This window comes from Pongo abelii, chromosome 2 (genome assembly GCF_028885655.2).
Source record: "Pongo abelii isolate AG06213 chromosome 2, NHGRI_mPonAbe1-v2.0_pri, whole genome shotgun sequence".
In the NCBI taxonomy this organism is placed as follows: Eukaryota; Metazoa; Chordata; class Mammalia; order Primates; family Hominidae; genus Pongo; species Pongo abelii.
The window spans coordinates 8,323,067-8,335,796 of NC_085928.1; the positions used below are offsets into that span (position 1 = coordinate 8,323,067).

A 12,730-nucleotide genomic window follows, 5' to 3' on the forward strand; every position below is an offset into this window, starting at 1 on the left:
TCCTTTTAAAATATAAATCAGATCAGGTCCCTCCTCTGCTGAGGACCTTTCAGTAGTTCCATTTTGACTGAGAATCAAAATCTTTATGATGGCCAGCCTGATCTGACCACTCCATGTCTGTTACTACTTTATCCTCATCCTCTGCAATTCCCGATTCTCTTTGATCCAGCTCCTAGCAGCCACACCCATACCTGAGGGCCTTTGCAATGGCTCTTCCTCTGCAAAGAGCTCTCTTCCCCCAGATGCCCACTGGCACAATCTCATTGCCTCCTGACTTCAAAGTCTTTTTGCTCACCTGTCCTCATCTCAACGAGCCCACCCTCACTAGTCTAATTCAATACTGCACCCAATCCCCTGCCCTGCCCAGCACTCTCAATCCCCCTCATTCTGCTCTACTTTTTCTTCTTCCGTAACAGTTATCACCTTCGAGCATACTGCTTAATTTACCTTTTCACTATGTTTACTGTATGTCTTCCCTCATACTTTCTTCCTCCCTCACTTCTCACCACCACCCCATAAAACAGAAGCCCCATAAGGGGAGAGACCACCGTTTTTTTCTCTGAAGTATCTCAAGCACCTTGAGCAGTGCCTGGAACATAGATGGCCTCAATAAATACTTGCTAGATTGAATGACCAAACTGAAGTCCTAGCAACTTCACTATCTTCTGAACTTGCAAGTTGTACTCCAGCTTACTAGAAATAATTAAAAAGTGACTAAGGAGAAAAATGAACAATGATGAGACCATTATAGAGAATGGAAACCCAGAGCAGCCTTTTACCATCCTTCGCATATGCCACACAGTACACAGTGTCTTTGTGTCCCTTGAGGGGCTGAAGTAAGGTGCCATCAGAGGTGTCATAAACCTGGCAAAAGAGACAAATACAGATTATCTATGTGATATCTATTAGTCAGAATTCCTGCAGGGTTGCTACTGCTATTTTTGTTTTTATAATAATACGTGTCAATATTCTAAATTTGTAGCCAATAAAAACTGCACTGGAAAACCAAAAACAACGTGACTTAAAGTTGGGTAACCAAGAAGTAGAGGACCCAGGTCTATGTACTATGTGACCAGGAATATACTACCAATCCTTGAGAACCAAAGGTTCAATTACTCACTCCATGGAAATTCTTTACACTCATCCTTACCTGAATTTGGATATATGACTAATCAAGGCAGGCCCTCCTAAATAAAACTAGCCCATAAAAAGAGCCAGCTACAACATGATTAAATTTTAGTGCCAGCTCTGCACTAAATCAACATAATAGATGTTTCATATTTGCTACCAAGAGTTTGAAAGTCACAGAACTCTGGGCTTTCAAGTAGGAGGGAATGTTATAAAACCCAACTGTAGGCCAGGCATAGTAGCTCACTCCTGTCATCCCAACACTCTGGGAGGCTGAAGCGGGAGGATTGCTTGAAACCAGGAGTTCAAGACCAGCTTGGGCAACTAAGTGAAACCCCATCTCTACAAAAAAAAAAAAAAAATTAATTTAATTTAAAAATTAGGTGGGCGAGGTGGTGTGTGTCCACAGTCCTAGCTACTTGGGAGGCTGAGGTGGGAAGACCCCTTAAGCCCAGGAGTTTGAGGCTGCAGTGATCTATGATTGCACTACTGCACACCAGCTTGCGCAACAGAGCATGACCCTGTCTCTAAGAAATAAAATAAAACCCAGCTGTAATACGGATTTAGGTATTTGATAGCCATGTGACATCTATCACTATGTGGAGAGTTTAAAAACACACCATCTGGCCGGGCGTGGTGGCTCACGTCTGTAATCCCAGCACTTTGGGAGGCCAAGGCAGGTGGATTACGAGGTCAGGAGATCGAGACCATCCTGGCTAACATGGAGAAACCCCGTCTCTACTAAAAATACAAAAAATTAGCCGAGCGTAGCGGCAGGCGCCTGTAGTCCCAGCTACTCGGGAGGCTGAGGCAGGAGAATGGTGTGAACCCGGGAAGTGGAGCTTGCAGTAAGCCGAGATCACGTCACTGCACTCCAGCCTGGGTGACAGAGCCAGACTCTGTCTCAAAAAAAAAAAAAACACACAAACACACACACACCATCTGAGAAATTAAGCAGAAACTTTCTGAAATAGAGTGTTGGAAAAGATAACCTATGTAGAAAAACTAATAGAGTTTGGATTGTTTACACTGGAGAGAAGTCTGCAGAACAATTTAACCATGTTTTAAGATTATGTAGTTAACCATACAAAGAATGGAGATTAATCAGTCTGCGTATCTAGAGACAACAGAGAAGAGGAAGTAGACTTAGACAGAAAGAGAGATCATACAAAGGTTTTTTGGTCAAACATAAAGGGTTCTCTGAAAATTACTTTTATATACCTGGATAGGTTCCAGAGGGAGCTTATGTTATTTGAAAATATGAAAAATAGGACAACATCCATATGGAACTGTTTAGATAGGCCAATGCCTAAAAGTTGGGGTCAGGCTATCTGACTTTTCATGGACAGAGCACCATCAGTCCTGTTGCTTGAATTTTTCTGGGGGACAAAATGTAAACTGACACCAGTCCAGTTTCAAAGGCATTGTGATTGTTTTCAACTCTTTCATGGGTGTCTCAAAGTAAAAAGGGAAAGATTAATGACCCCAAAGGAGGTATTGTTCACAGGTTCTTATCTGATAGTTTACTTGCCTGTTTTAAATAGCCCATTTCCATCCCTATTAAAAAGTAATAGGGAAGGTTTTTCCACCCTTGCCTTTTTAATCTCAAAAAAAAAAAAGGGGGTCAAATTTCAGAGTACTCACAAGAGGGAGGTTAGGGAAGCACTTTAAGAGGAAACTAAGACAAAATCCTACCAGTAATCTGCTTCCGGCAGCCAAAATCAGTTGAGTTCCATCAGGCTTAAATGCGATGTCATTTATACTGAACAGAAGACAAGGCAAAAAGACAATTAGGAACCAAAATGATGAAGTCTGCTAATGGCCAGGAAAGTAAACTTTATTTCCATTAAGAAACACTGTGTGTGTACTGAGGAGAAAAAGAATAACTAAGAATTGCATTTGTTGCAAATTCCATTCAACCGCCACACCACAGCAGCCCACTCAATCATGATCCACTCAGTAGTTAGCTCTTTGTCCTGATTTCCTCTTGTCCAGAAGCCAGACACAAGAAATTATTCAAAGGGTCGACTGTTGAGGGTATTAACTCTTCTAATAATATCATAAAGGCTAGACAACATGAGAGAATGTGTTAAGGGCCAGTAAATCCACAGATACTTACTGAGTCCCTCTTAGGTGCTAGGCACCAACAGATATGAACAGATCATAATCCCTCTCTCCCCTCAGGGAAATTACTATCCAGTGAGAAGGTGTGAATCAGACACTTTCACAAAGAACTACCATATGTCATCAATTCTAAAGCTTACATTTTTTTTTTCACATTTTCTCACCTCTGAGGTTAGGATGTGTCTTATAATTGATGATATTTCAGTGTAACTGGCAGCATTTTTTGCTTTCTTATTGATACACAAAACAATGGTATTTTATAATCAATGACCTATTAGATTGGATGAAATACAGAACAGTACTCTGATAAAGGCTTTAAGAGATACATGAAAACAGGATTCGAAGGAGGAAGACGCAGTGATACAGGAGCTAGAAAGAAATTATTTAGCCAGATAGTGAGGGTAAAAGAGTCTTCAGCAGAACTTCCCTTTTAATAAAAAGCAGCCCAAGAAATTATTTTTTTCTAACAAAGAGCAGCCTGAAAAATCCAGCCGCAAACATAGATAGGCAAGCTGAGGCTGGGTGCAGCAGCTCACGCCTGTAATCCCAGCACTCTGGGAGACCAAGGCAGGAGGAAGACTTGAGGTCAGGAGTTCGAGACCAGCCTGGCCAACATAGTGAAACCTTGTCTCTACTAAAAATACAAAAATTAGCTGGGCGTGGTGGTGGGCGCCTGTAATCCCAGCTACTCGGGAGGCTGAGGCAGGAAAATCACTAGAACCCGGGAGGCAGAGGTTGCAGTGAGCCAAGATCATGCCACTGCACTCCAGTCTGGGCGACAGAAGAAGACTCCGTCTCAAAAAAATAAATAAATAAATAAAAAGGCAAGCTGGAAGCTTGCACTGGTGAATGCCGGCGGCTGTGCCAATAGAAAAAGGCTACCTGGGGGCCAGGTATGTTCAACATGGAGGTTCTGTCCTCCCTTTAATTTGTTACCACGTGTACAGTAAAGAAACGGGCAACATGGCGCTGGCCACGTAAATAACCATCTGCATAATAAAAGATTAGGGTGGGGGTGGCCAGCTTTTCGCACCCTATGCAAATGACACACCTAGCCCTAACCAGTTTTTCGAAAGTTATGCAAATGAAACACCAATCCAACCAATCCTTTATGCCCTATGTAAATCAGACACCACCACCTCAAGCTTATCTATAAAACCTGCATTTCACCACAGAGGTGGCAACTCATTTTTTCGAGAACGCTGTCAGCTGCAGAGAGGTCTTCTCTTTCTTTCGCCTGTTAAACTTCTACTCGTAACCTCATTCTGGTGTGTCTGTGTCCTAGTTTTCCATTGCTGTTGAGACAACAAATCTTGGATATTTACCCCAGACAATGATGCCGCTTCAACAGCATTTTAATTCAAGGAGAGGATCAGAAAAAGATTCATGAAGAAGATATTTGAAAAAGGTAGGGCTTTTGAAACATGGAGGAGGACACTGGGTAGAGGACATTTCAGGCAGAGAAAATAAAACAAGCAAAGACATGAAAGTGAGAAATAACAAGTGTAAACCAAAAATAAAATTGTAAGCCCCTCCAACCATCTGAATGGACTTCCTCCTCAACCAGAGCTGTTTGAAAATTTAACCTGGGAGACTGTTTCAGGCCATGACGGGAAGTGGGTCTCTGAAACGCCTCATTGTACCTCTCCGGCATTAACATCAACACAGACTTTAAGTATGATAAACATTTTAGGCTGGGTGCGGTGGCTCACGCCTGTAATCCTAGCATTTTGGGAGGCCGAGGCAGGCGGATCACGAGGTCAGGAGTTTGAGGCCAGCCTGGCCAACATGGTGAAACCCTGTCTCGACTAAAAATACAAAAATCAGCCAGGCGTGGTGGCGGGCGCCTGTAATCCCAGCTATAAGGGAGGCTGAGGCAGGAGAATTGCTTGAACCCGGGAGACAGAGGTTGCAGTGAGCCGAGACTGCACCACTGCACTCCAGCCTGGGTGACAGCAAGACTCTGTTTTGCAGGGGGAGAAGAAACATTTTACAACCTATTCTTTCTGAAGCCTAGTACCCGAAGGCTTCCTCTGCAAAGAAGAACATGGGTCTCCACAATCCTTTATCTTAACCCAGACATTCCTTTCTGTTGATCTCAGGTCTTTAAACAAACTCAACCAATTGTCAGCCAGAAAATGTTTAAATTTACCTATAGCCTGGAAACCCTCACTTTGAGTTGTCCTGCCTTTCTGGACCAAACCAATGTATTTCTTAAATGTATCTGATTGATGTCTCATGCCTCCCCAAACTGCACCCCAACCACCGTGGGCACATGTTCTGTAGACCTCCTGAGGGCTGTGTCACTGGCTGTGGTCACTCATATTAGGCTCAGAATAAATCTCTTAAAATATTTTGCAGTTTGACTCTTCTTGTCAACACAAGTAATCAAAATAATTTAATTTGACTGAAACATCTGGCTATGTGCAAGATGTCGCTAGAACATGGAGAAATGAGGCTAGAACATAGAGAAAAATGGGCTAGAGCCATATTACAAAGATTTTTCAAATGCCCCAGGCAGAGGATTTCATTGGTTCAGGTGACTCTAGTAAGAATGTGTCAAAAACCTGTCAAAACAGACTATTGTTAAGGTTACTACTGAAGTTGCTAAAAACAAAACAAAACACACAAAAAACAAACAACAACAAAAAAAAACAAAACCCAATCCATAGTAAAAGTTTAGCATGGGATAAACTTGCCAGTGTCAACAAAAAATCAAACTCTGTAAAATATTTGAAAAGATTTATTCTGAGCCAAATATGAGTGACCACAGCCCATGACACAGCCCTCAGGTGGTCCTGAGAACATGTGCCCAAGGTGGTCAGGGTGCAGCTTGGTTTGATACATTTTAGTGAAACATGAGACTTCAATCAAATACATTTAAGAAATGCATTGGTTTGGTCCAGAAAGATGGAATAACTTGAAGCAGGGGGCTTCCAGCTTATAGGTTGATTTAAAATTTTTCTGACAATTGGTTGAGCTTATCTAAAGACCTAGGGTCAGCCGGGCACGGTGGCTCACGCCTGTAATCCCAGCACTTTGGGAGGCCGAGGTGGGTGGATCACGAGGTCAGGAGACTGAGACCATCCTGGCTAACATGGTGAAACCCCATCTCTACAAAAAATTAGCCAAGTGTGGTGGCGGGCACCTATAGTCCCAGCTACTCGGGAGGCTGAGGCAGGAGAATGGCGTGAACCCGGGAGGCGGAGCTTGCAGTGAGCTGAGATCGTGCCACTACACTCCAGCCTGGGCGACAGAGCAAGACTCCGACTCAGAAAAAAAAAAAAAAAAAAAAAAACCTAGGTTCAACAGAAAGGAATGCCTGGGTTAAGATAAAGGATTGTGGCAACCCAAGTTACTGTTTGCAGAGGAAGCCTTGAGGTACTAGGCTTTAGAGAGGAGAGTTTGTAAAATGTTTCTTATCATACTTAAAGTCTGTGTTGATGTTAATGCCAGAGAGGTATACTGAGGCATGTTTGACCCCCATTTCCCATGATGTCCTGAAACAGTCCCTCAGGTTAAATTTTAAAAGAGCCCTGGTTGAGAAGGAAATCCATTCAGATGGTTGGGGGGCCTCTGAATTTTATTTTTGGTTTATACCAGTAATCTAAAAATCAAGCTTTTGTCAGTAACTTAGAAGTACACTCTCAATGACAGTACTTCGAACTCTTATTCCAGACAGCACCTGCTGAGCTCTTAAAATACATTATTTTATTTCATCTCCACAATAATTCTGTGAGGTAGGAATTATTACTCTGTTTTGTAGATGAGGATACCATGGCTCAGAGAGGTCAAGTAGTTTGCCTGATGTCATATAACTAGCAAGTGCAAGGGCCAGGATTTCAACTCAGGTCTGACTCTAGAGTCTGTGTTTGTAATTAACGCGCTATGCTGCCTTCTGCTCCCTTGAATTACTGCCGAGTATGTCAAATCTGTTATCCTTCATACTTTAATAACAGTGACTAACATTTATTGAACACATTTATTATTGTGTATGCCAGGTACAGTTTAAATGCTTTACATGTATTAACTCGTGTTAACCTCAAAACAACTATATACCTGTTTCACAGATGAGAAAACTATGGTACAGAGAAGTTAAATAACTTGCCTGAAAATAAAGTGCTACTGAATGGAAATGGAGCCAGGATTCAAACCAAGGCAATCTGTTGTGTTTTTTTGTTTTTTTTTTTTTTTGGGGGTAGAGTCTTGCTCTGTCACCCAGGCTGGAGTGCAGTGGCAGGATCTTGGCTCACAGCAACCTCTGCCTCCCAGTTTCAATCGATTCTCCTGCCTTAGCCTCCTGAGTAGCTGGGATGACAGGTGCCTGCCACCACACCCGGGTCATTTTTGTATTTTTAGTAGAGACAGGGTTTCACCATGTTGGCCAGGCTGGCCTCAAACTCCTGACCTCAAGTGATCCATCTGCCTCAGCCTCCCAAAGTGCTGGGATTTTAAGTGTGAGCCACCGCATCCAGCCTCAAACCTAGGCAATCTGGCCTAAAGCCCATGTTTTAACCATTATGCTATGTGGCTGCCATTATCATTGTTAGCATATGTCAAAAAAAGGTATTATTACCTACTTAAGGGATTACATGAAGAATTCAGAAAGCTTTTAATATGGCTCTGTTGACCTGACGCTTCCTTTAATAAAAACTCTTCACAGTTATTCAATATTTAAGAATTGTTAAAGAGTGTAAACTTGGCCAGACATGGTGGCTCACACCTATAATTCTAGCACTTTGGGAGGCCGAGGCGAGCGGATCACGAGGTCAAGAGATGGAGACCATCCTGGCCAACATGGTGAAACCGTATCTCTACTAAAAATACAGAAATTAGCTGGGCGTGGTGGCGCACACCTGTAGTCCCAGCTACTCGGGAGGCTGAGGCATGAGAATGGCTTGAACCTGGGAGGCGGAGCTTGCAGTGAGCCGAGATTGCGCCACTGCACTCCAGCCTGGCAACAGAGCGAGACTCTGTCTCAAAAAAAAAAAAAAAAAAAAAAGAGTGTAAACTTACATTATCTTATTTGATCCTTACAAAAACATAATGTAGTAGACAGGACAGGCACCACTGCCCCGATTTTACCAATGAGGAAACTTAAGTACAGAGAGGCAAGTTGTTTGCTCCTTGTCACAGAGCTGGCTGATAAAGAAGCTGGAACAAGGATGATTATCACACTCTTTCCAGCTGGGCAAACTGAAGCCCTGAGTTTTTCAGCTTCCTCACCATTATGTGGTAACAGACCTGGGCCTTCCTTGTTTCTTACGCTTTCTTCCTCTGAGCCTTGGCACATTTCACATTTTGAGAAGCAGCATGGCGGAATAAAAAGTAGGGGGGACATGGCGCCAGAAAAGCTGATCTCCTATCTGAGCTTTCATTCTCACCTACAAAACAAGGATAGAGAGGTAGCCTCCTACTCACAGGGTGCACAAGCCAGTCTATGCAAAGCGCCTGACACTTGTGGATTGCTATGGTGGATTATTAGATGTTGGAGCAGTGTCTGCACCTCTCATCTATACTCATCCTTGGTATGTGGCCTCCTTTCTGCTTGTACACATATGAGCTCATCAAAGTGGTTCCTGTGTGACCTCTTCTTCATAAGGGTCATTTTGGGTTGAATTATCACAAAATCATTTCTGAATGTCTCATTTGAGCCAAGCCTGAACATTCTTCCTCTTAGATATAAAAATTCATTTTCTCTGAATATCTTGAAATTTGCCTTCCTAAAATATAACATATATGTCTGATTTGCCCCAATCTAAACTCTTAACATACTTAGAATCTGTACATTTCAGTTTAGCTCTGACTTATACAGTCTTCTTTACATTGTGTTAGATATTATCTTGCCTTGCCCCTTTAATTATAGTCATACACAATTTGAGAGCAATGGCCATGTTCTATATATTTGTGGACCCACAGTGCATGGCACTGTCCTAGACACATAATAAATATAATTTTGAAATCACCAGAAACTCAGAATTGGAAAGGACTCTAGACCTTGTCATGCAGTCCATCTGGCCCATCAGGGCAAGAATTCCTTATAGACGGCCATCTAGCCCCTGCTTGAACACTCCAGGGCTGGGAGCTCACTCATTTGCAGGCAGTCTATTCTACTGTAGGATGGTTCTCTCTCCACCTGCCTGTTTTTATAAAAGAGATACACTGTCAAAAGACACACTGTCAGATTCCATTGCAGAGATACAGAGGAATCCTGCAAATTGTCCTCTGACAACCCTGCACCCACCTCACTGTAAACCCATGTCCCACAGTGCCTCTCCAACTCCTGCATAACCTGACCCAGCCCCACTTACTCATTTTGTAATCGTAGGTAACTTATGTCACCTCACCTCATTAAATCTCAATTTCTTCATCTTTAAATGAGATAAAAATTCCAACCTCACATTATAGAGATTAAACATGATAACACACATAAAGACATGTGGCCTATACCAAGTACTCAGTAAATACTAGCTGGCATGAATGGAGAGTTATAGCCGATGCTAGCCTGATTGGAATACAGTGGGCTAGCCTAATAAGGCATCCTGGTTGAGATGAACCTGGAGCTGTGCATTTAAAGGAGAAAACTAGGGAGTTCATAGAATAAGGGAGCATTTGGGAAGGATCTTCAATAAAGCTTGAGTTTTCAGCTCAACCTAAAAGTATAAATTTAAATGCTGCAAGCCTGATGGGGAGGAGGGTCAGGAGGACCCTCTAGCAAAATGCACAATTTGACATGGAAAGTAATTGGGAATCACTCTAGGTTTATGAGAAATAGAGTAACAGGATCACAGCAGCAGGTCTTAAAAAAAGCGAGTTCCTGCTGCTATGTGAAGGTTAAAATAGAAGCAAAGGAGCAGACCGGGAGACAACAGCTGATTTGGATGTGGAGGACTAATCTTTGACATCTAGGATTTTTTTAGTTCTACTATCTTTTTTTCTTTTTAAGTTTTTTGTTTTGTTTTCATTCTGGGCTATCAGCTGGCATATCTAGCAGCCATCAGGATTGATGGTCTATAGAACCCCTACATCCCTTATCCTAATAGGTTGTCTCAAACCTGTAATGGGCCACAAACCAGACAACCAATCTTTATTCATCATTCATTCACTCACTTATTAATTCATGTATGAATACATCTACCCACAGTATTTCATTTTATATATATCTAGTATTTTATTACTATCCATAGTAACAACCACTGACCTGACTAGGCTCTAGAATAATTTGGAAATGAGTAAGACATAGCCATTGCCTTTAACGGGTTTATTAGACTTCTGAAATAAACAGATTTAAAAAATTAACTCTTACGCTCAACAGACTCTGGAAGTACTACAAGACAGAAATGAACAAAATTCTGTGCCAGGGGTTGAAAACAGAGCAAATCAGGCTGCATTTGGCCAGCAAATGTTTTATTTGGCCCACACGGTGTTGTTTTTTTTCAGAGTAGATGCTAACATTTAAAAATTAGGCCATTTCACATAAAAACCCAGATTCCTAGTTTCTGGTAAAAACAGGAAGAGCTGAGCACACTAGGCCAAATTCCTGCATGGTGGTAATTGGCAGGAGCTGAGCAGCAGCTGCCCCTTTTAGGCCGAGCATGAGCTCTGCAGTTTGCCACACTCTGTTACTCTGACATTGAAGCCAAATGTTCAGTTGCCAGCTATCATCAGCTTGTGCTATAGGTACGTTTATAATAAAGTTAAAAGTAAAATGATTTTTTAAAACTCAAATCTCTATTAAAAGTACAAATGAAAGATTCACTGATAGGGCTGTGTTTCAAGAAAAATGGGGTACAGAAAACAAGACTATTCCTAGGGAAAACATACAATTCCTAGTGTTTAAGATGCAAATAAACCTCTCCCATTTATGTTACCTGCCTGTCTCCTGCCGACATTTGAGTTTGCCACGTCTGTAACATAAGGAAAAATTAACGTAGTGGCTGAGAGCATTGATGTTGCAGTAAGGAAGACCTGAGCTTGAAAGCTGGCTCCACCCCTCACTGTGTGACGTTGGCAAATTATCCACCCTCTCTGGACTTCAGTTTCCTCATACATAAAAGAGAGGGAATTATAGTACCTACCTCAGAGAGTGGTGAAGAGACAACGAGATAAAGGATATGAAGTGCTTAGCCAGCACCTGGCACACAGTGTCAGCTACCACTAGTGCCGAACACAAAAGAGAGGACCCATCTCCAACGTGAGCCTTGAAGGATGTTCAGGATTTCCGTGTGAGATGACGAGAGACGGCATGCTTTACACAGAGAAAGATCTCAGAAAGGACAGAACCAAAGACAAGTAACCTGCTCCAGTGGCCAGAACAGAGGCTTCACAACAATGCTGAATGATTTTCAAAGTCAGGCCAAGACCTATCCCATAAGTAAGTATATGACAAAACAGACTGCTATGTTATAGAGTTAGGCGATAACAATGGAATACGACATTAAATAACTGAATCAAAAGGTGACAAAGTCATTCCCCTCCAATTATTTTCAGACTTCCCAATTAGGAGAGCTTGTGTTTGGTGCTCATTTTGAGCACCTCTCTGATCATACCTGCCAATCTCCAGTTTTAGAGAAAAGAGATCTCAGGTTTAAAGGCTCCCTAGCAACAATAGCTAGCTACAGTTTGTTCAGTTTTGTTTCTCCCTACTTTGTTTTACTTTTACACTTACAGCAAGCGATGCTGATTTTATCTTAACACTTAGAGCAAGTGACACTGGTTTTCATAAATGGAGTAATAAAGTTTCCTTGTAAAATGTGAAATCATAATTAAAATAAATGAGACAATTTAGAGAAAAACGTCAAGAAAACAAGAGTATGGGTACTATGTGGATGTGGCAAGAACTGTGAAGCTTGAGCAGCTTCGTGCTGTGTCGTGGGTGTGAGATGAATCCAAGGGAGCGACAAGGCCAGACCGTGAGGGAAGAGCCGCCTCCACCCGCTACTACCTCAGGCGCTGCACCTCCCTTTGCCGCTCTCCAACCCTCGGGAGTTTCTCCAACCGCCAAGGCGCAGGAGGGCGACCCTGCAGTCTCCCAGGCCGGGGTTCAGTGCCTTCGGCCCAGGCAGCAAGCCCGCTGCCCCCCCTCAAACACGCTGCAGCAGCTCGCGCAATCCCCGCGGGGACTCGACCTCCCTCTCTTCGCGGACCGCCCCGCTCCTCACCAGTGCTCGGCTTTATCTCTCCACGTCAACACGGCCCTCATCACGGCTTCCCTTACGCCTCGGGATCCTCCTCCCCGCCTCAGCGTCTGTCTCGGCAACCTCCTCACTAACGGTCGCCACTCCACAAGCCACTTTGGCTACCTGCGTTACCCCTGACAACGTACATGCGCGGTAAGCTGAGTGTGAGGGCGCTTTGCTCCGAGTGCGCATGTCCGAAAGGGAAAGCGAGAAAAGCCGCAAAAGCAATGGTGGAACTGGAGCCCCTAAGGCGCCAGCGAAACCAGAGCGCGCGCGATTGGTCGGGGCGTGTGGGGGCG

At 43.1% G+C, this 12,730-nt stretch overlaps 1 protein-coding gene across 29 annotated transcripts in view; it reads right to left on the reverse strand.

The window, feature by feature from the left end:
• Positions 1-12,535, reverse strand: part of LOC100452287 (intraflagellar transport protein 122 homolog) — a 79,649-nt gene extending 67,114 nt beyond the window's left edge. For 10 of the 29 annotated variants that reach the window (XM_063721698.1, XM_063721697.1, XM_024245084.3 and 7 more), the window contains exons 1-3: positions 12,414-12,535; positions 2,824-2,890; positions 744-864 (exon numbers count right to left, since the gene is read on the reverse strand). In XM_063721698.1, the coding sequence (XP_063577768.1) occupies positions 744-864; positions 2,824-2,890; positions 12,414-12,454 (229 nt within the window). In that variant the 5' untranslated portion in view covers positions 12,455-12,535. Of the gene's footprint in view, positions 1-743; positions 865-2,823; positions 2,891-12,196; positions 12,380-12,413 lie in introns of those variants that run through there. The other 19 variants (XM_063721700.1, XM_063721699.1, XM_024245086.3 and 16 more) reach the window with 9 other exon arrangements.
• Positions 12,536-12,730: the final 195 nt, after the last annotated feature.